This window comes from Chelmon rostratus, chromosome 9, assembly GCF_017976325.1.
Source record: "Chelmon rostratus isolate fCheRos1 chromosome 9, fCheRos1.pri, whole genome shotgun sequence".
Taxonomy (NCBI): Eukaryota; Metazoa; Chordata; class Actinopteri; order Chaetodontiformes; family Chaetodontidae; genus Chelmon; species Chelmon rostratus.
In genome coordinates, this window is record NC_055666.1 from 22,993,085 (window position 1) to 23,014,329 (window position 21,245).

General features: G+C 41.5%; 1 protein-coding gene across 2 annotated transcripts in view; it reads left to right on the forward strand.

Moving 5' to 3' along the window:
• gria2b (glutamate receptor, ionotropic, AMPA 2b) overlaps positions 1–21,245 on the forward strand; it is a 47,929-nt gene that overhangs the window by 21,662 nt on the left and 5,022 nt on the right. For both annotated transcript variants that reach the window (XM_041944573.1, XM_041944574.1), the window contains exons 3-12: positions 2,780–3,019; positions 12,131–12,327; positions 14,843–14,896; positions 15,010–15,168; positions 16,805–16,972; positions 18,618–18,722; positions 18,880–18,987; positions 19,195–19,401; positions 19,506–19,873; positions 21,183–21,245. The exon at positions 21,183–21,245 is cut by the window's right edge and continues 136 nt beyond it. In XM_041944573.1, the coding sequence (XP_041800507.1) occupies positions 2,780–3,019; positions 12,131–12,327; positions 14,843–14,896; positions 15,010–15,168; positions 16,805–16,972; positions 18,618–18,722; positions 18,880–18,987; positions 19,195–19,401; positions 19,506–19,873; positions 21,183–21,245 (1,669 nt within the window). The remainder of the gene's footprint in view (positions 1–2,779; positions 3,020–12,130; positions 12,328–14,842; positions 14,897–15,009; positions 15,169–16,804; positions 16,973–18,617; positions 18,723–18,879; positions 18,988–19,194; positions 19,402–19,505; positions 19,874–21,182) is intronic.

A 21,245-nucleotide genomic window follows, 5' to 3' on the forward strand; every position in this document is an offset into this window, starting at 1 on the left:
GCAGTCGGAAACATAACATTTCTATGAATAAAATATGTATGAAAATCAATTTAAGACAACAGTATTAAATATTTCAAGAATCTGGGGGGTTTTGTTAGTGAAAAACACTATTAATTGAAAATTAAGATGTATGTAGTCAGTGTTGAAAGCATGAATATTTTACATAGTGTTATAATATGAAGGTACAGCATTATTATCTACAAAAATCTCAAACTATCAAACTACAAGTACCCACTGAGGGTAAAATGGCTCCTGTCACTGTTAGATTACATTATATTGATAATGGCCAAATTACAAAGTCCTGCATGGTGGCATTTACTGACAACACCCACGAACACAGGTTGAAAGGTCTTAATGTCTGTTAAATTATACATGTGTATAATTGCATAATACATGTGCCTATGTGCTGTACAGTAGAGTGACCTCAGGTGTGAAGAGCAATCACTGAAACCACCAATCAGCTGCAACCGTCACTTATCTTACCTCCACATGGCAAACGGCAGCGTCAGGATTCAGGTTCCAGATTTTTAGTAATTTTCTGGAGGAAAACTTATCCGGATTCAAAAATTGTATTCCTGAAACTGAATTGAAGTGACGCATTTCAGCATCTCCCTCATTCGTTTCAGGCTGTATTGTGTTCAGGTGCTCATGAACAGAGATCATTTTCCCATTAGACTGTTAACAGATGACACATGTTGGATTCTATTAGACTGCTAGACAAAAAGTGACATTGGATTAGTGAGGTCTGACCTCTCTGTGGACACATCACTGGCCACTGTCATCTGCTGAAAAGATTAGGAACGCCTCCATCAGACTGATGGAGGTTTGTCTCGGATGAATGTGATGAACAGTTAATTGCTTAAGTCCAAGAATCGGCTTCTGGGAAATAATTTGTTTTCATCACTTTGCTGCTGCTGCTATGGAGAATAGGTGTGAATCACAGCTGTAGTGAATCCAAAATGGTCACCGTAGTTGGACAAAAGCGAGATCAGCCAAATTTTACCTTGATTCTTAAAGTGAACACACACACAGGCTTGCACTTTTTTATCAAAGAACCAGATATTTTCTCACGCAGATGCCGCTCTATTGTATTGATGATTACACCAGAGTTTCGTGTCCACCCGAGCCTTTGAAGTGCTCCAACTGCCGGTCACCCTCTGCACCGTCGTCTGTGCAGAAATTAAAATGGGACTTTTGCTTCAGGAGCCATGGGGGCCTGAAATAATTTCACAACCCTATTCGAGACAGGAGAAATTAGTTTTAGTTTAATTTAAGTTCTTCGTGGTCTAAGTGAGTCTGTCTTGTTCAGCAGGGACAACGTTTGAGAGCAGACAAAGACTGAGTACTGCACACTGTGTGATTCATTTGCCAGAGACAAAATTTAATGAGCTGCTGTTAATTTTGACCCAAACGTGGCTGTAAAGAGCGCTCGCTGTGTGTACGTGTGAAACATTAAATTAATGAAATCTTTAAACATCCCCTTTTAGCATGAAGGCTGACCACATTCCCTCATCCCCATGTTGCTAAGACTACAGTAGTCAGTCTTTAAGCTGCCCAGCATGTGTACATCTCATCAATGATAGCTGCCACAGCCAGTAGCGACATGGCAGGATGCCTGCTTACACCAGGCTAGCTAATATCTGATGTATGGACTCAAGTTCTCTTTGTCAGCAAGCCATCACAGTTATATTGTGGGAAAGGAAATGCCTCATTTGTTTAATTACACTGGTGGACACATATGTCCGAGTCAATAAGCCTGATTAACTTACATTTGATCAATACGCATTAACAAGCGACATGCCAATCTGCTGACCCTGGTACAATATTTGAGAAACAGCCTGCAACCTCAGGATTACTTGGCCATTCAGCATTCATGTTTACCTTCAGTCCACAGTGCCCTTTTCTGGTCTGTGCATAATGAATGTTAGAGGCCAGCAAAGGTGCTGTACTGTACCTGAGCGTGGATCATGAATTATTGAACAAAGAGGATTTTGCAGAGTCAACAAGATGAGGATGTGATACAAATAATCTGATGCAAACACACAGTCATCATAAATGCTGGTCGCGTACCCTGAAAGGTCCTAACAAAGGCAATGATTTAGGCTCAATGGCCTCCAAAGAATATGTATTGTATAATCTACCGCGGACACATCTACCACTAATAGGCTGCTGGTGGAGCAGTGCACTGTAGCATATGTGCTCTGCTTCATATTCTCATAGGAGAAGCCTGAAGTGGTTTTGTGCCTGAGCAGAATTCAAACACAACACAGGACCATTACAGCATATCATGGTAGACGGACGTCCCATATGAAGAATTAATGTGCGGTTTTGGTTTTGACTCATACACAACATCGCTTATTCCCACTGTATCAAAAAGTCATAGGCCGCTCATAAAAGTTTCACACCGTGACCGGCGAACAGCAGATCCTTTAGTGTAAAACACAAGCACTCCCCTGGCAGAGCTTATGGAAAGCTATCCATTAATCAGCCGAAAGAGGAACTGAAAGAGACGTCCCTTAATGTCTGCGTGCAGCCCTAATGTGCACTGAAGGATTGTAAAAAGGTTCTGGATATGTACGTTTTCATGAGTTAAAGCAGAGAGCTGTGAAAGCATTGCAAATAAACGTCTGAAGAGTTTGTTTCCAAAAGGAAAAATGTGATTGTTCTGACAAAATAGTAAAAGAAAACTACAAGGAACTCTTTACCTACTAGAAGATTTAGAGGATGTGTGCCGAACATCAAGCAGCATCCCTTAACAAACCTCTCTGCTCTGCTTCAGTCTGTTCACAGTTCTCTAGAGGGGTGTACGCCATTTTCGGATTCTACGACAAGAAGTCTGTGAACACCATCACGTCCTTCTGCGGGACGCTCCACGTGTCCTTCATAACGCCCAGCTTCCCTCTGGATGGGAATCAGCAGTTCATCATCCAGATGAGGCCCGACATCAAGGGGCCCCTCCTCAGCCTTATCGAGTACTACAAGTGGGACAAGTTTGCCTACCTGTACGACAGCGACCGAGGTAAGACGCCGTAGCCGCTTTGTGTTTTTGGAAAGGATGTTTCCCAATCTGATTTCACTGAGGTTGATGCTGGTGGCAACATCCTTTTTTTTTATGTGTTTCCACTGGACTGGATTGGGAGAGCATAACAGAGTCTAATAGAGTACTCATAGGCATATAGTTACATATTTAAAAGCAATCATTTCTACCTTTTTGCTTTTATTTTATTTTATTTCTATTAGGTGCTATAATATTTATACATAACAAACTGGGAATTTGGGTTTACGAAGTCTTCCAGTTATCCAACATTGCTTTGTGCATTTTCTATAAATAATGGCACTGTACCAATACCAAACTGGTATTGATTTGTATCTTAAAATGATTTAATCTTCATAGATTAGTTAATTGTTGCTGTGTACATTTGCATATTCCTGGAGGCTTTTAAAATGATCATAAGAAAGCAGTGAGAGTTCCCGTTTTCAATGCAAACTCTGGTGGCTGAGGAGGATTCTCCCTTTTGGTTCTGCTGCGTAGCATTCAACAACTAAATGTCTGCATAATTGCATACAGAAAGGTAGATTTCTCGTCATGGTAACGGACTCACGGTTTAAGCTGTGAAGCCTGATGCAAATTTTCTAGCACTCAGTGTTCATATCACAAACACATCATGCAAACACCCGTCTGTGCAGAACGAGTGAGTCCACGTCTGCAGGGCACGTCACCTCTGCCGCGTGTCAAACATGACTCCGGCTGCCCTCCCTCACCTTCATATTACATAAAACAGACTCTCAAACACAGGAGGCGCTACAGTTGATTGTATGTGACAAGCTGTTTGTAATGAGCCACAATGCCCTTTACCTACATTCACCTGTGCTGTGTTGCACGCAGGGTGTCTTGCATGTAGGTCCTATTTGTGCCGAACAAAGCAGCAATCTTTGGATCAAGTCAAATCATTGTCGCCTTTTCTTGAAAGTGAAATGATCGCACTGGATTTGGGAGGCAGTATATCAAATTTTAAAGTATGAAATTGCATATTTAGGTTTTTTTGAGGAGCTATGACAAATTGGGGATTTGGGGAGTCTTCCAGTTATCCAATATTGTTATGTACAATTTCCCAAAATAATGACACTGTGCCAAACTGTGTTTCAGTGTAACTTCATTATCTTTTGTTTCTTCAAGTGATTAAAAGCTTCATAGATTAGTTAATTGTTGTCTGTACTTTAAACGTACAGATGATTAAGAGGTGCTTTGCAGTCGTGAGAGTTGCAGTTGAGAGTGCACACTGAAAGAAAGCATTCATTATTTCTCTCTTTGCACATTAAAGTCATGAATACAGCAATAACAATGTAAAAAACACTCTCAGAGGTAAAAGTGTCTCTGTACTAAGCCTTTGAACCTATTATTGCGATCCTGGATAAGATCATGGATTGATTTTAAACAAGGCAGCCAAAGATGAAAAATTATCCACCCTCAAACTGTCCAGACTCACTTCATATTCAAATCTATTCCATCTCTATTCTTTGATCCCTTTCATCAGTGATTTTTTTTTTCTGTTCGACACTGATTGGAGTCTGGAAATTTAGATTTTTTTCCACAAGATGTTTTTTTCTTCACTGTCTGAGTGCTTTACGGGCCGTAACATTTTTGTGTTCCTCCGCTCACATCCAGCGTCTCCTTAAAATGGCGTGCAGGAAAAACACGTGTAAACTGTGAAGACGATTACAGAAGGGAAGGTTAAAGAACACACGACTGCTGCCTGGGCGTTATCTTGCTTTGCTGCGTCATGTAACTCATTCCGTTGTGTCGTCTGCTCATTAAGATCCTGTGACTTGTACCCTTTGAGAACAATGCAGCCTCTTGCAGCACAGAGGGACCATCCTGCACCGACAAGGAAATCTCTGCTAGTTTCGTTCTGTTTTAATACTGTTGCTGCAACGAAAGAATAGAATTAAGAGCTCAATAGTATCAAGTGACAGTAGAATAACACTATCAAGCCTTTTTTTTAATAGGGATGCTCGGCTTTCAGGTTGCTCTTCTTAAGCCCCTGTATTATGCCAAATTATAGAAGGAGAATCATTCATTATTTTTATTTTCAGCACTCTAAAAGGAGGAGTTTTGGAGCACTTGAATGATGCTTGATGAAAGCCCAGTGATGGCTTCACAGCACATTTAAATAACACACAGAGTGGCTTAAGGTAACAGGAAATACTTTCTAAACACTAGTGTTTAGGCTGAATACAGTGCAGTGCCAGTGGCTTAGCAGGGATTTAATGCATTTCTGCTCTGTATTACTTTTAACCCTCTATCGTTTCCCATCACTTAAACTCTTCCACTGCACTTCTTCCCCTGACACACACACACACACACTGATCTATCTACACTATCTCCCCTTGCTCGACCCTCTCCCTCATCTCTCCCCACACGCTCTCCTTCCTCTTCTCCCACAATCCCTTGCTAATCTTCCCAGTCAGCCTCGCCTCGACTGACAGCGACATCAAATGCCGCCCCTCTCCAAAACCGGGGGAACAGGTTTCCACCAGCTGCTTGAGATTGTCCTCATGCTAACGCTCGCGCTGACCTGCTGTCTCTACTGTACGTCCGCGGTGGCACTGAAGGCCCTGTTGTGCATATTTCATCATTGCATGGCTGTCTAATTAGGTCAGTGTGATCCACTCATTCCCATGGCAACCAAAGTGTGGAGGGAGAGAGAGAGAGAGAGAAGAGAGAGAGAGAGAGATGGTAAGTGACTGAGCTGGTTGGTAAATGATGCAAGGATGAGTGTGTGGGTGTTTCTCTCAGTCAAAGAGGGAGCCGAGGGAGAGGAGGCAGCAGAGTTGCCACTGGTTATGATGAATTCTATTAACACATTGAGACTAATGGATGAACCAACACCACCATTGTCAGCTGTTGTCAGTAAGTCAGTTTAGATAATGGATGTATGTACGTGGGTGGATAGGCACTCTCAGCGTTCTTTTCTGTTTTCCTTTGGCTCGCTGAATGCAGATATGTCCTCAGTCAGAATTTTCAAAGTGCATATTCTCACCCAGTCTTTGATATTTTAGTACTGACAGTTGGATTAATAGAAAAGGAACAAAGAAAGAGAAAAGGGATGAAAAAGAAAGGGAAATTCTCTTTTTAAACCCTGCGTCTGTGGTCACTATTGCTCTTAAAACAGCCTCTTTAGGAATTGTGGCTAATTCTGCACCTCACAATTTACATCCGATGTCAGTGTTCATTGCCAAGTAAATAGTGTGCCATTAAAGTGGTGAGCAGGAAACCCCTGACAGACCTGCAATTAACAACTTTTTCTCTTAACCACAGCCTCGATCTTTCAGCTGCATGTCCTGACCCAGGCTCTACCCTTAAAGCTGCCATGATCAATATTTTTAACAGCAGTGACAATTCTGACACTGAAGCTGAGCTCTGACTGTAGCCATAGCCACCAGCTGTGACCGCAGAGTCTTCTGCTGTGGATTTAGCCATTCTGTTGCTTGTCTGTTTTTGCCATCCGGCTAAGTTTTGTTTGGCAGTCAGCATTTAGCAGCGAAACAGGCAGATATTTCTCACTGGAGTTAGCAGAAAGCAAAGCAGGGCTAAAAGGAGAGTGAATATTGGGCTCGCATTCATCAGGTTCTCATAAACATTGCTCCAAATTAATGCTAATGTTGCTCTGCTCTGCTCGCTAGATGTGTGAATAAGCAATTGTTTGCTAAAAGCTCAGCATATTAATTTAAAAGGTAATTGCTGCAGTCCTGACGAAAACCACGTGGCTGCTTTTCTCATTGCTCTCACTTTTCCTGACACTGCTTGCATCCATGTACATGTTTTGATTGTTTTAATTAGTATATTTGACAATAATTTGGGCTTTTGGACCTGTTCAAATACCATCTCACAAATTTAAAGGATTCAAAAGTCATGGCCATGCATGAGAGGATGACTACTCTTTACCTTATTCCTGAGGAAACTGCCATTTGCAGATTCAGGTTCGTTCTCTAATGGCTGCACTGCAGGCAGTCACTAAATTGTGCTCTCATATCTTTCGAACAGAGCCTCTAAACGCTTGCCAATTGATTTAAGTAGTGCTTGGTATAGGTATTATGCAGAAAGTGGACAGGTATACCTGGGGGAAGGATGCTGGACCTTTACCACGGTGGATGAGTCAGGAAACAATGGCTTGAAGCAAAGAGATTATAGCTATGAAGCAGCATTTGCAGGTATTGAACTGCTTTCTGCTATGCATTATTTATGGGCCCTTTTCTTTCCTCATTTGAATAGTTTTGCATCACATTATGCATATGCTCATACATTCACATATATCAGCTCATTGAGATGTTGTTGATCAATGAGCATGAAGTTAAGCTGTTACAGCCAAGACTGCACGTGCTGATCACTAGAAGAGAAGACATAATCTCCTCACTGGGAAAAGGGAATTTATGGTTTACTGTTACTGCAGCATCACGGTTGTGATTACCTCTGTGATTTATCAAATTGCTGGATTAAAAAAAATCTGCTTTATACACTAGTTCATGTCTCATTATCCTCTTGTGACCTTTAAGATCCAAGGCAATGAAGGTCTAAATGTGAGATCATGTGTCTTTGCTGGCCAATGCAGAGGAAGCTCTGTGCCTGTTTGAATGATGGCATAATATTGACTGCAAGCCAAGACACAAGTCTCATTCTAAACAGCAGTGATAATAAGTCATTCTCATTCCTGGGGAATATGCAGCAGCCTGTGAACTGCAGAGGAAATCAGTGGAGCCAAGTCTCCACGTGAGTTCTGGATTTCAAGCTGCAACAAAGGGTTTTATTACAGTCATCACAAGCTTCACTGTACAGATACATAGATAATATCTCGAGTAGAGGGATGTGCAGCAGGTTGGAGAAAGAAAGCCAAATCATTACAAGTTGCATAAACAGCAGTGCACTGACCTTTTGGTGATTTGGTGGGTATTAACTCAGCAGTAAAGACACCTATGAAACAGCTGCAGGATATTAAACTGATAATACACCCTCAGTCCACTCCAGTCTGTTTTCATTTTAAATACCATGGGCAGCAATGCATTATTACTTGTTTCAGTTACTAATTCCATTCATTAGTTTTAGATTTTTGGGGTTTTTTGGATATGAGAGTTGATATCAGATTTGTCTCTATGTGCAGCGCAGACATGTCTGGGACATGTTAGCTTTGTGCAGGGACAGCAGGTCAGTAGAAATGGCTAGCACCAGCCAAAAGCAAGATTACACCTTTTAATAAAAATACCAAAATTGTCTTATTTACATGTTGTATTTGTAGCTAGCCACTGGTAAAGCTACAGTACATTGAGGAATGGTTATATTCAGAGTTGGCGGCTGTGAGGGAAAGACTTCAGGTGGGCTGTGCAGTAGTTGGGGCAAATTTTAGCTCATGATATTCAGTGAATCGATCCCTTCTCAGTCTATCCCAGTCCAGCTTTGGTCTCTTTTGAAAGGTATAACTCTGAAGTTTTATCCCCAGCAGCCAGAATCACTGTGAGTGCTGCTGGCATGGAGTAATACAAGTCTGAACACACTGAAGTAGAATTTTTTTTTTTTTTTTTCCACGTGAATATCTTTTTGCACATAGCTGCTTGCAGATTACTGTATCTGGGCCTTATTAGCTGTAAACCACAATGGGACCACAGCATGAAGCCTTACCCTTGTCTAAATTCAATAAAAACTGATAACAACATGACAAAATTCATAGTTTCATGCTTTCTCTAATGTTATGTCTAGGCATCCTAGATTAAAAAAAAAAAGCAATTAACTATATATTTATCAACATTTTTGGCCATCTATATTCATATTTAAGCTGTTTATACTGATATTATGGTGTATGTCTTTATATTTAGGCCGCTTACTATATTTATCACTTCAGGGCCGGTGTGGGGTTTTAATACATGCAGATGGCAAGTAGACGTGTGGAGTTTTTGGAAGGCACATTTTATGGAGCTAGACTGAGTAATGCAACTAATGTAACAATCAAATAATAAAGTAATTAATAAAGTAATCAGTTTTTCAGCCAATAGGTAATATGGCAGAAGTGACTGATTACACTTTTCAGGTAACTTGATAAAAATAAATAAATAAATAAAAAATGAAGGCCCTCTTGCCACGGGCAAAATGACAAACTCTGTTCAAATCTTCATCTGTTTTTTAAAGTTTGCTTGTGGCTATTTTCATTCACGGTTAGGTTTATTTCACCAGTGCGATTTAAGAGAGCGAGAAAGTGTTGCTATGGTTACCGTGTGCCCTAACAGAACATTAGTCAACCTGTTGTTTTAGATGTCAGGTTAGACAGCCAAAGAGATGGGTTAGGATTTTCTGTGACCCGACTTATATGGAATTTTATGGACGAGTGTATTTTGTTGTTTCTTTAATGTATTTTTTAGATTTTAAACTGCACAATGTGAGGAGATTATGAAACAAATATTAAAAAAAGAAGATGTTTATTCATATTTTGGTCAGTTAACAGCTTTAACTGTAGTGGCACTGTCTTTGTCAACCTTGTCAACTAAAAAATAAGCTTTATAACATGTAAAATGAGCAGCCTTACAGCTATGCGTGTTCATTTTGAAGTGTGATGAGAGACGTATCCAGAAATAATACAAATGCCATTCAAATGTGATAAAAAAATTAAAAATGACCCAGTATGATAAGACATTCACAATGCTGAGTAGACATGGAGCCACATTACACATTGAAATGGATCACTAATCAGGTAAAATTATAACTTAACCTTAACCTTAAATTAGCATAATTAACATTTACTCTTAACATTTTGCATTTGTCCTTGCTTTGTCTTCACTTTAGTCACTTTTATCCCTCTAAATTCTAATTATCTAATTTAATAAGCATTGATGAAACAGTCAAATTTAACCACACCATAGTGACCTTACTGTAATTATGATGTATAGTTCATTCAGATAAAACTGCAAGCCTCCATTTTCTTCCTCACCATCATAAAACCACCGCCGTGTCGCATGAAATTGATTACATCTGTAATTCACCTCGCTGTAGCAAGGCGGAATGAAACACTCGACCCTTTTATCAAACCGCTCTCCAACTGCCCTCTGCAGACCAGGGATCAATATCAGAGGAGATTCAGCTGTGAAGCGAGATAGAGAGGGCAATAGGAATATAAGTTAAAATGGTGCTGTCATCTTTGCCTTTAACAGACTCCGCTTCAGACTGAGGGACAGCTGCTACATGCAACTGAATTACTCGATTCGGCTTTGGGGTAAAGAAAAAAGCACGTATGTGCATATGATGGTATAGATGTAAACACTTACCCACTTCTACAAAGAGCAGATGTAAGTTTCCTCCAGCCTGGTCCTTCATCAGACCTGTCAACCCTCCAATTTTTCCCGGGATTATATATTTTACCCTCCTGTTTAAACATTTTCTCATTAATCTGCCACATTTTTAACCTTTCTCATAAAATAAAGAGTGGCTGTAACATTGACAGGAGGCATAACTGATGTGTTTGCTGCATTCCCCTCCAGTACAGCAGGTGGCAGTAAGCAAAAATATTAGCTGTAACATCTATCGGTGAGGAGTCATTCACTCGAATGGCACCCACAGATGCAAAAAGTCACGATTTTTGTAAAGCATGTTACGAGACACAGAAACACCCTCCACCAATCACTTCCTTTATACGATCTCTGCTGTCCTTTTCATAATCACCCTCTCTTGCCAATTGTCTCACATGTGTAAGTGATGTGCACGCATCCTTCAAAGCAACACATACTGTAAATACATTAAATGCTGCATTTATAAGCCCTTTTGTATTTTTGCATTCGTTGTCAATTCATGTAGGAACTAGTTAACCCAAACTTTGCTCTGATCTTTTAAAGTAAGCGGTTGCCTAGTGGTGATTTTAGGATTTTACTGTGTGTACTAAATGTATGTGGACATTGGTAAGGGTGGTGGGACGGCCTAGGATGGGACGTTAAAGAATTTTCAAATCCCAGTGTTGACAGGTGTGGCTGCAGCTATACGCAGTCATTTTCATTAGTGGGAAGACAGTGAGGGATGAGGGAGGGACAGAAGAAGCGACATGATTGTCTACATCTTCTCTAAAGGCCACATGAACAGTTGTCACTGATCTGGGAGGGGCCCATAGAGAATGTACAGGGTACAGAATTTTGTGCTACACCTGCACTCAAAACAATCCCCATTCAAGGTTTGGGCACTTGTTTTCTGGAGCTTTTGACCATATCAGACACTCCTCATGAGCAGATGAAGTTTGCTTGAGTTGCCGATGTTTAAACTCCACATTGGAATAAACACCGACGGTCTGAACAGCTGCAGCTGCGTGACGACTGAGCGAACTTCAGGTGCTGACGAGGGCTGTGGGAAACGGTGAAAGCCATCAGAACAAGCAGGTAAGTGGACCTTGAGTGGAGATTGCTTTGTCAACGACTAAATTGCTCAGAAAATTGAGAGGAAAAAAACCCACCAACGCTGTCATAAATCAGCAATATAAAACTTTTGGTGCTGATGCAGTCAAGTGTATTGTTAGACCCACTTTCCTCCCACATGTTGGTCAGGTTCGTGCCAGAACACCTGTGACTCATCTTGATGAGCTCTTTACATAAGGCATGGAGTCTCTGTTAAACCTCCACAGGGTCGGAATAAGCAGACGGTGACTGCAGCCATCTGCGATGAAAGAATATTCACCCATGGTTTTGAATAGGGCTTGTCTGCCACATAATTGAGTTTCTTTTCATATTTATGAGTTTATTCCTGCTTCTGCCACTGCTGTATTTACTCTGTTGCCACGACTTTCTTTGTTTTCTTCGTTTGTGGCCACCTCTACAGTTTGTATGTGGCTTCCCCCAAACAATAAGCCCACACAACACGGTGTTGACATGATCGGAGAGCTGATTTCAGGGAAATCAGGAATTCAATGCAAAAACAATGCACAAAGATACAGATATTGCGCCGACACACAATACATGACATCTTTTTTATTCCTTCCTTCCTCGGGTGGTAAAATGTTTTTGTCGCATTTGTCAGCAGGACGTCTCTAAAACTTTGACTGTTTCAGTCCCAACAGAAACCACAGATAAACCGGTGAATGAGGTTTTAATTCCACTCGATTCCCCTCCTCAGGCCTGACGACGCTGCAGGTCGTTCTGGACACGGCAGCGGAGAGGAAGTGGCAGGTGACGGCCATCAACGTGGGGAACCTGAAAGACGAGAGGAAGGACGAGGCCTACCGCTCGCTGTTCCAAGACCTGGAGAACAAGAAGGAGAGGCGGGTGATCCTGGACTGTGAACAGGACAAAGTAAAAGACATCATGGAGCAGGTGGAGTGTCAATTTAATCATTATGGTCATTTTGAGCTGCTGATAGAGCACGACATGCTGAAGGCTCATGTGAACGATTTTCAGCTCCTTTTGACACAACAAAGAAACCGTCTGTAAGCTCTTTTATTATATTAACTTGATGAATCATAAGAACAAGACTTCAACACATCTGCAAAAAGAGAGCCTGCAGCACTTGTGTTATCTTGACATGCTTTGGATAGCGCAGTTGCAACGGCAGCACAGGGGTTTCGGTGTTTTCTTCCTCCGATCTGACAGTAAGTGAAACAGTTTTGTACTTCCCTGCTGATACCAGACTTTCAAGGTGAGCTAGGATCCAGGTAGAGGAATGCTGGATGCTGCTGCCATGGTTTCAGCTGTTGGAACACGTTATACATTTAGGCCAACAGCTGCGGTCTGCTGTCAGGAGCCGGACGGCTCTGGGTTGGTCAGGTCCAGCTTGTCTTCTCTGAACCTTCCCATTCTGAATTCATGTGGCTTGGGCTCTGGTTTGACAGCGAGTCAAGTAAGCTAGTATGTTGTCTTTTCTTACTATCGTCTCTTTACTGCGATGGACAAGCTGATGATAAAAAATGGAGGGAAGAAGCTCACACTTCCCCCGTTAGCTGCACACACAACAGGGTTTTGGGTTTTTGTTCAACAGATTTCTAGTATTTCCACTGCTGACAATATAATATATTTTGCTGATATTGGTTTCTGTTTCCCAAAGCTGCGGAATTACTGCTGTCACATTGAATATTTTGTGAGATGTTTGCTTTGCTTGACATGTTTCCTTGGCTTGATGTTGAGAGGTCAGACTCATCCATCAGGGAGGCTTCAATAGTTTTGCAAAAGCATTTCATCAATAGACTGAGATGTTACTCATTTTGTGGACATGGCTATGTGAGAGTGATTTTTCTAACATTTTTTGTTTGCAGTGTGGCATTGGAACACTAATATGAGGCAACACAATCTACCAATTTCTACCTGTCTGATTCTCAATAATGTGGTTAAATTAGGACCCACCTAAGTGAAGGTGAGCCTGTCTAATTTTGCTGAATAGTGAAGTTTGCAGGACTGACTTGTCACTAAGAAAGCAGAATCTACCTAAGGTTAGGTAACATTATGGTAACTAGATTGCCTTTATAAAGAGCTTTTCTAGTCTACCAACCACTCTTGGCTTTACAACACATACCACATTCACCCCTTCACACACACACACACACACACACACGCACACACACACACATACCAATGGAACAGCCAGCCAGGAGTTCAGTATGCAGGCCCAGGGATCCAACCACTGATGTCAGCTGTGTTTTCTCAGTCACAGTCCATAAAACAGAAAATAAAGCTTGATTTTGCACAATTAAAGCATGGAATTAGTGCACTCGTCTTTGTATTTGGTCATAATATTTGGTTTGAAAACAGCCATGAGGAGGGGGGGGGGGTCTCATTATGTGTGAAAAGCATCTAGAAGTGTAAATAACATCAGGAAATTACCTGCAGTATTTTATTTTTCAAGCGAGGGAACGCAGGGAAATGCTAACAACCCTTTTGTCCCTTAATTACTCCTGTAGGACAGAAGTGATATTCAGCCGAAATATGTGCATTTGATGCAGCACTCAGAAAAATAACAATGTCACATAGACCCAGCAGTCCAGCAGATGTTGAAAGGCACCATAACAATTGCACTAATTGTTCATTTAGGCTGTAAACAAAGCTGCAATTAAAGGCAAAACAGATGCACATAAACACGTTATTTTCACTCTGCCTCTTACCCAAGAGAGAGGCTTATCGATTAGCATTTAAAGCATGCCAACGTCTGTTTAAGCGAACGCTGAATGAAATCAATGCCCTCAGCCTCGGTGCCTGTTTTATCGGGGAAAAACAGAATGCGTTCAGGTGGAAGTTTCTCGCTTCGTGTCGGAGACATTTACGTGGGAGATACGGGGCGTTATTATTCAAATCTGCTTCAAGTAGCGGCCCCGACAAACGGGGGTGCCAGTCAAGCAGCAGGATTAGTTTCAGGTGTGTCATTCATGTGAGGTGCAGAAATGGTACAGCTGAGATATTTCTGTTATTTGCTGCCCTTTTTTTTCCTGTTGCTCTGCTGATAAAGGAAGTGGATTTGGAATTGGATATCTCTGTCTGGCAGTATTTGTAACGGTGAACGCCACAGATTTTTTTTTATTTCCCAGTGATAATGGCCAGGTCAGCCATGGTAGGTTTGATACAGAGCCAAATTATAATGTCTGAATATAATGGTAGATTTGTGTAGTTTGGATATAACAATGAGTGCATTTATGAGTCTTATCTCTGGTTGTCACACTTTTGGACTATTAAGGAATTATAATGAAATTAAAAACAAAAATAATTAACAACAGAAAAAGCTTTGAAATAGCTGACAGTCATACTGTGACTCACTTTTATGATGCTGTCTTGTTTACCGAGAATTATTCATTTATTCCAGTGGGAGCTCATACTTCTGTTATTTGTGTGTCTCAAAACTCTGCAGGTCATAACAATTGGCAGACATGTTAAAGGCTACCACTACATTATAGCCAATCTGGTAAGTTTACACAACTTCTGCACTTGTTTAAGGCCTGTGTTATCACTTCATATGCTTCTCGAATCCTTCATATGTAGAGCGATAACATGCGGTTCTCAATTTTCTGTTTTCAGGGTTTCGTAGATGGGGATTTATCCAAAATCCAGTACGGTGGTGCCAACGTGTCGGGCTTTCAGATTGTTGATTTTGATGATCCTCTGGTGTCCAAGTTTGACCAAAGATGGGAGGCCCTGGAGGAAAAGGAGTATCCTGGTGCAGACAGTAAAATAAGGGTGAGACCGAGCATCAACACATGCGTGAGATCCTTTCACACGCACATACGTTCTCTCTTTAATGGCGGCTCAGGATTGGTGGTTGAAAATGTCGCTGTAAGCACTTAAATGTGCCTGAGTTGCTCTATTGTGTTTATAACCTCACTGTAAATTATGCTGCCACTTCCAAATCATCCACCTTTACGCTCGCATGTGCACACTGTGTGCATTATTAAACACATCTGAGTCAAGATTCTTTAGCACAAACACACATTTTTCCATGAGCTGAGTGCTAGCACTTTTTTTATGTAATTTCCTATGCATGCAACGTCAATGAAATCAGGCCTATACTGGCCCTTTAAAGTAGTTCATATCAGCCCTCTCAGAACTGAACTTTCCTCCCACTCCTTGTCTCCGAACTCAGAGACACTGCAAACTACTCATATGTGAAATATCAGCCATCGCCAAAAATATTCTCCCACCTTTTATCTGGAAAATCGTCTGGTTCAAGTCTGGGTAAAAAATCACTCTGACATTTACAACATAATGCAGCTCAGAACATAAACACAACAGATAAAAAATAAAAGGACCACCAGCACCAGACATCTAATATGCACTCTAATTAGGACAAGATACCAGAGAGGATAATGAGCAGGAGGTGTGTGTGTGTGTGTGTGTGTGTGTGTGCATGTGCTAAGAACTTCAGAGGAGGATGCCTTATTTAAGTGGCTCATGTTGGTCACCCTCATGTGTTTTGTAGGTGAATTTAAGGTTAGCACTTAGAGTTAAAGCCTCTTCTTTCAACTAATTATTCTTTCCCTAAAAAGCTGATGAGGCGAGTGTGTGTGTTTGTGTGTGAGATCCATGTTTTAACTTGAGGCACAGATGTGACACTTCAAATGTAGTTTGCCTCAAACCATTGCAGACTAGCCACAAAGCCATCTGCGGTGGAGCAGAGCATCTTATTCTTGCTAATTGAGACCCCACAGATTTGGCATTCGTGCCCAAACGGAGTTTAGTTTTTTGGAAATCTGTCCACCAATAACAAGTGACAAAAATGATTTTTGGAGAAAAATAGCTACGTCCTGCGGTGTTAGATCTTTTGCTTTTCATCTCAGTGGTGTCCTGGTATGAATCAATCTTTGACCAGCTGTGCCGGTAAACATTGATATTTATCTTTGTCACTTCTGTTTAAACAACTTAAATGGCAACATGTAAGGTCACATCTCCAAAGGATAAAGCTGAGAATACTCTTGATTTTGGTCAATGTCGACAACCCCTAAAACCATCAGTGCATAAGTCCATTTCTTAATACTTTGCCACTTACCTCGTAAATCCACTAATTCCTGCTGAAGATGTAAATCTTTAAAAATAGGTCACATATACAAAGTTTCATTTTTTGAAAATACTGCAGTAGGTCACTGGCTTTGATTAAATATCATGAGTAAAATTTAGTGTTTTCTTTGGGGACTATTTCCACTACTATTTAAACTACAGTGGCCATGTGCAGTTTTCTGACAAAAACAAAAGCCTATGGGACAGGAATAAGCTATATTAGGCTTAGGGGAGGGTAAACATTATGGCTCGGGGATAGAATTAGGCTGAGGGATTCCTGACCACCCTATCCCGAACACCTTTTCCTGTTGGCCTCTCCTAGTACACATCGGCGTTGACCTACGACGCCGTGCAGGTGATGACGGAGGCTTTCCGCTACCTGCACAAACAGCGCATCGACTTCACCCGGAGGGCCAACAACGGCGACTGCCTGGCCAACCCCGCCGTTCCCTGGGCTCAGGGAGTGGAGATCGAGCGGGCGCTGAAACAGGTAACGCATTGCACACACACAAACGCACGCATCCTCTTGTTGGCGAAGACGTGTTGCCGTGGTAACAGCAGATCTCCCATAGGAAATGCACAAACGCCCACAGAGGCAAGGCAGAAAGTGCTCCAGAGATTGATTAAAGACTGATGTTCTCACCGCGCTTGTGGACGAGCACAGATAAACTGACAGCTGTTCTTCAGAAGAGAACCAGAGGTCTATCCACACACTGTCCTCTGATTAGCTTTGATTAGCTTCACCCCTGCTGAGAAATGAAGCTTGACAGTCACAGTGAAGCCAAAGTGGGCTGTTTACCCTTTGTTTCAGGGTTTTCAGGTTGTAGCTACAGGATCTGAACTTGGAATACAAGCCAAATTCAAAGTGATTCTGCCTTTTAAGCCAAAAACAAATGATAGCAGATCTCATTATAATCTCTTAAGGTGTTCATGCTTAGAAAACGTTTACAACATGCCATCAGTACTTGAGAAGGTAAACTCAAAGAAAAAATACCTGTCAAATACATGAACATGTTTTTGACAGGTAAGATGAGTGCGGTGTTGTGCAAAGGGTTCAGGGTCATCATCTTGGATTTCCATCAGAGCAATCAACCAGCTCCCAGGCTAATCAGAGGTTTTTCCTTTTATCTGTACCTCCGGCGTCCCGACTCATCCATCTGAGTTTGGGAAAAGTGCCTCAACTATTCCTATTGGCAATGAGGCACTGTGGAGATGGATGTCCACAATGATAGCAGCTGTATCCAGGATGACACTTACTGAAGCATCGGTCAGTAACGTCTCAGAGAGATTGATCAGTACTTGGCTTTGATGCCATTGCCTGGTACACAGGAAGTCTGGCATGTACAAGATGATGAATAGCTGTCTTTAGCCGCCCCATGAGGAGAAGAGTTAGAGGGTCAGGATCAAACATGTCAGATGATTAGCCCTTTTTTACAGTATGAGAAATTAAATCCATCCAACATGTTAGGCTTCAGTGTGTTTTGGTTGGAAACACTGCATTTAAACAAGAAAACTCCACGGGGTACCTTTAAACCTCCTTCTGCTCCTTCCTGCCTTGGCCTTTTTGTATTTTTTAAGTTGGCGGCCAATAAGAGAAGAGTTGGAGAATATTTTTTAGATGCTTCAACACAAGCTGTGTCTATGCTGCGATCTCCTTTCCAATCTGGACACCGATAGTTTCCTCATCCTCGCCTTGCTTTGTGGCTCGGCATGAAACCCCATTTGAAATTATTTAGGATCATGGCATTAACTTTGTAGAAGAGGAGAGAATACCAGGACTGCCATCTCCATGAGCAGCCCGTGGCCAATGTGTAGACTTCAGAGAGCTGTCCCAAGCTTAAATGGACGAGCCAGAAAGGCAGAGGTACAGATAAAAGGGAAAACCTATGTTTATCCAAAATCTAAGATGACGACCTGCTGGAGTACAGAGTGTTTTTAGTGATTACTGCATAACAGTTGGCAGAAATTGTGCAAATTGTCTCTTTCCGCACGAACTCACATCCAACTTCAATCAGAATGGTTAATTATACAAAAACGCCTCAAAAAGCTGTTTTCATGTGAGGCTTAGAGCACATGCTGAGAAAGCCAGTTCGAAGACGCCACATTGTGAAACAGTTTGATTTTCTGTCTGGAAGGTGCGTGTGGAAGGCCTGACAGGAAACATCCAGTTTGATCAACATGGCAAACGAGTCAACTACTCAGTGAATATAATGGAGTTAAAGAGCAACGGTCCTGTAAAGGTAAGCATCTGGGTGCTCCTCCCCTAAAAATGAAGTTAATTTCATGTAACTGTTGGGGTCTTTTTTACCTTGTGCTTGGTTTGAATCTGAGCATCAGAGATGAATCCCACATACATCACTTTGCTTTCATGCTCGTTACTGTTTTTCCTCCCAACAGATCGGATACTGGAATGAAGTTGACAAAATGGCCGTCACCAAATCGGACGTCTTTGCGAACGATACAACAGGGATGGAAAACAAAACATTTATTGTCACCACCATCTTGGTAAATATTTGAATATACGGCTGCTTTAATTAGCATGTGTTGGTGTTAAGTAGCCCCTGGTCCCAGTGCAAAAGACAATTTTAATCAAGGAGGGTTTTTGTTTAAGAGCAGATTTTGAAACCCTCGCCTCCGTAGTACCTTTTTTTGTGTTGTAATTCAGACTTCTTGTGCTGAGCAGTGTTGGCTGTTGTTGTCTCCGTCCTGCAGGAAGCCCCATATGTGATGCTGAAAAAGAACGCCGACCTTTTTGTGGACAATGAGCGTTACGAAGGTTACTGCGTAGATCTGGCGGCGGAGATAGCGAAGCACTGCGGCTTCAAATATCAGCTCAAAATAGTCGGGGATGGGAAATATGGAGCCAGAGATGCAGAGACAAAGATCTGGAACGGGATGGTTGGAGAGTTAGTGTACGGGGTGAGTATCTTTAACAACAGAAGACAGATTGGATTTATAGCATTTTGGAAGTTAAGAAACGTAGTAACTTGCTGTTTTGTTTGTTTTGTCCTTTGGCCTGATAGAAAGCAGACATTGCAGTGGCGCCTCTGACTATCACTTTGGTACGAGAGGAGGTGATTGACTTCTCCAAACCCTTCATGTCTCTGGGAATCTCCATCATGATAAAGAAGCCTCAGAAATCCAAACCGGGAGTCTTCTCCTTCCTGGACCCGCTGGCCTACGAGATCTGGATGTGTATCGTTTTTGCCTACATCGGTGTCAGCGTGGTGCTGTTCCTCGTCAGCCGCTTCAGCCCGTACGAGTGGCACACCGAGGAGTACGAGGACGGGCAAATCCAGACCAATGAGTCGACTAACGAGTTCGGCATATTCAACAGCCTGTGGTTCTCCCTTGGAGCCTTCATGCGTCAAGGCTGTGACATCTCACCTAGGTACATGAGAAAATCCTACGACAATGTTTTTCTCAGTTTGATTAAAAATAACCTGTGACTTCATGCATTTCGAACGTGGAATATAAACATGCTTTATCAAATTTCACGGCAAGTGCTTCCAGAAATTATCTACAACTGCAATTTTACAATTAAAAATCCATTTTTTTTTCATGCAAGCAGTGTTGAACAGTTTGTAGGTCTAAAACTTTAGAGAGGAGTGTCAGTGTCTATTTGATGGACTAGGATCATTGGAAAAGGAGAAGAGATGTCTGAAATTCAACCATCAGATACCTCTAGGTCTAATGACTCTGCTTTTGAATTATGCTAACAAGCTAATCTTAGCATAGCGACGTGCTAAGTGCATCATACTAACATGCTAATTTGAGCATGTTATAGTGCTAGCATGGTGGATGTTACATGCTAAACATTAGCATGGTAACATCTAGTAGTTTTTAACATTAACTGGTTGCTATGCTAATCTTAGCATGTGCCATCGCACATCAAATGAACTGTTTTGATTCAGCGAACAGCAACTTTTCTTCTACTGCTACACATCTTTTAACAGTAACAATGCTGCTGTGCAATAATTCAACCATTAGTAGTGAAAGTGATCCCTCATGTTTGTCAGGTTAGCGTGATGTATTCACAGAGATGAACATCTATATCTCATCCTGATGTGGGGGGTGTCAGCCTGACTCCACATCTAGAGATTTGTTATATATTGTTTCATAATGTTTTGTTCTCAGCTGAAACTGGGCTGTCCTTCCTCTATTTAAAACATGTGTTGAGCTTATTGGTCTCTTATTAATCCCAGACAGAACCTCAACAAATTACTTTAAATATGTTATTGCACACTGCAAATGGTGCAGCTTCATAAATCACATTACACCATGATGACATCAGGGAATAGAAGAGCTTTTGTAGACTTATTTGTTTGCTAATGCATTGTTTATAATGTGTAGGGCGTCACAAAACTATCATGCACCTGACCACTGACATAGCATATGACAACAACCAATAAAGTTCATTGAGGAGTGTCACAAGTATAAGTCAAATCGAGATAAAATTCATGTTTCCTTTAAAGGGGAGTGCTTTTTGGCAGTATTTGGTAGAAATCCATGCTGCATTTCTTCACTTGCTTCATTATATCCCTAAAAAAAGCTTCAACATCCATGAAATCGCTTCAACCCCTCTCACTACAGTTTCAGAATCTTATGTTTGTGCTGACTTTCTGTTAAAACAGTGGAAAGTACTGTTGAATGATATATAAAAACACATGTGAATATTTCTTTATTTGCTTTTCCAATAGATCTCTGTCTGGCCGTATTGTCGGTGGCGTTTGGTGGTTCTTCACTTTAATCATCATCTCCTC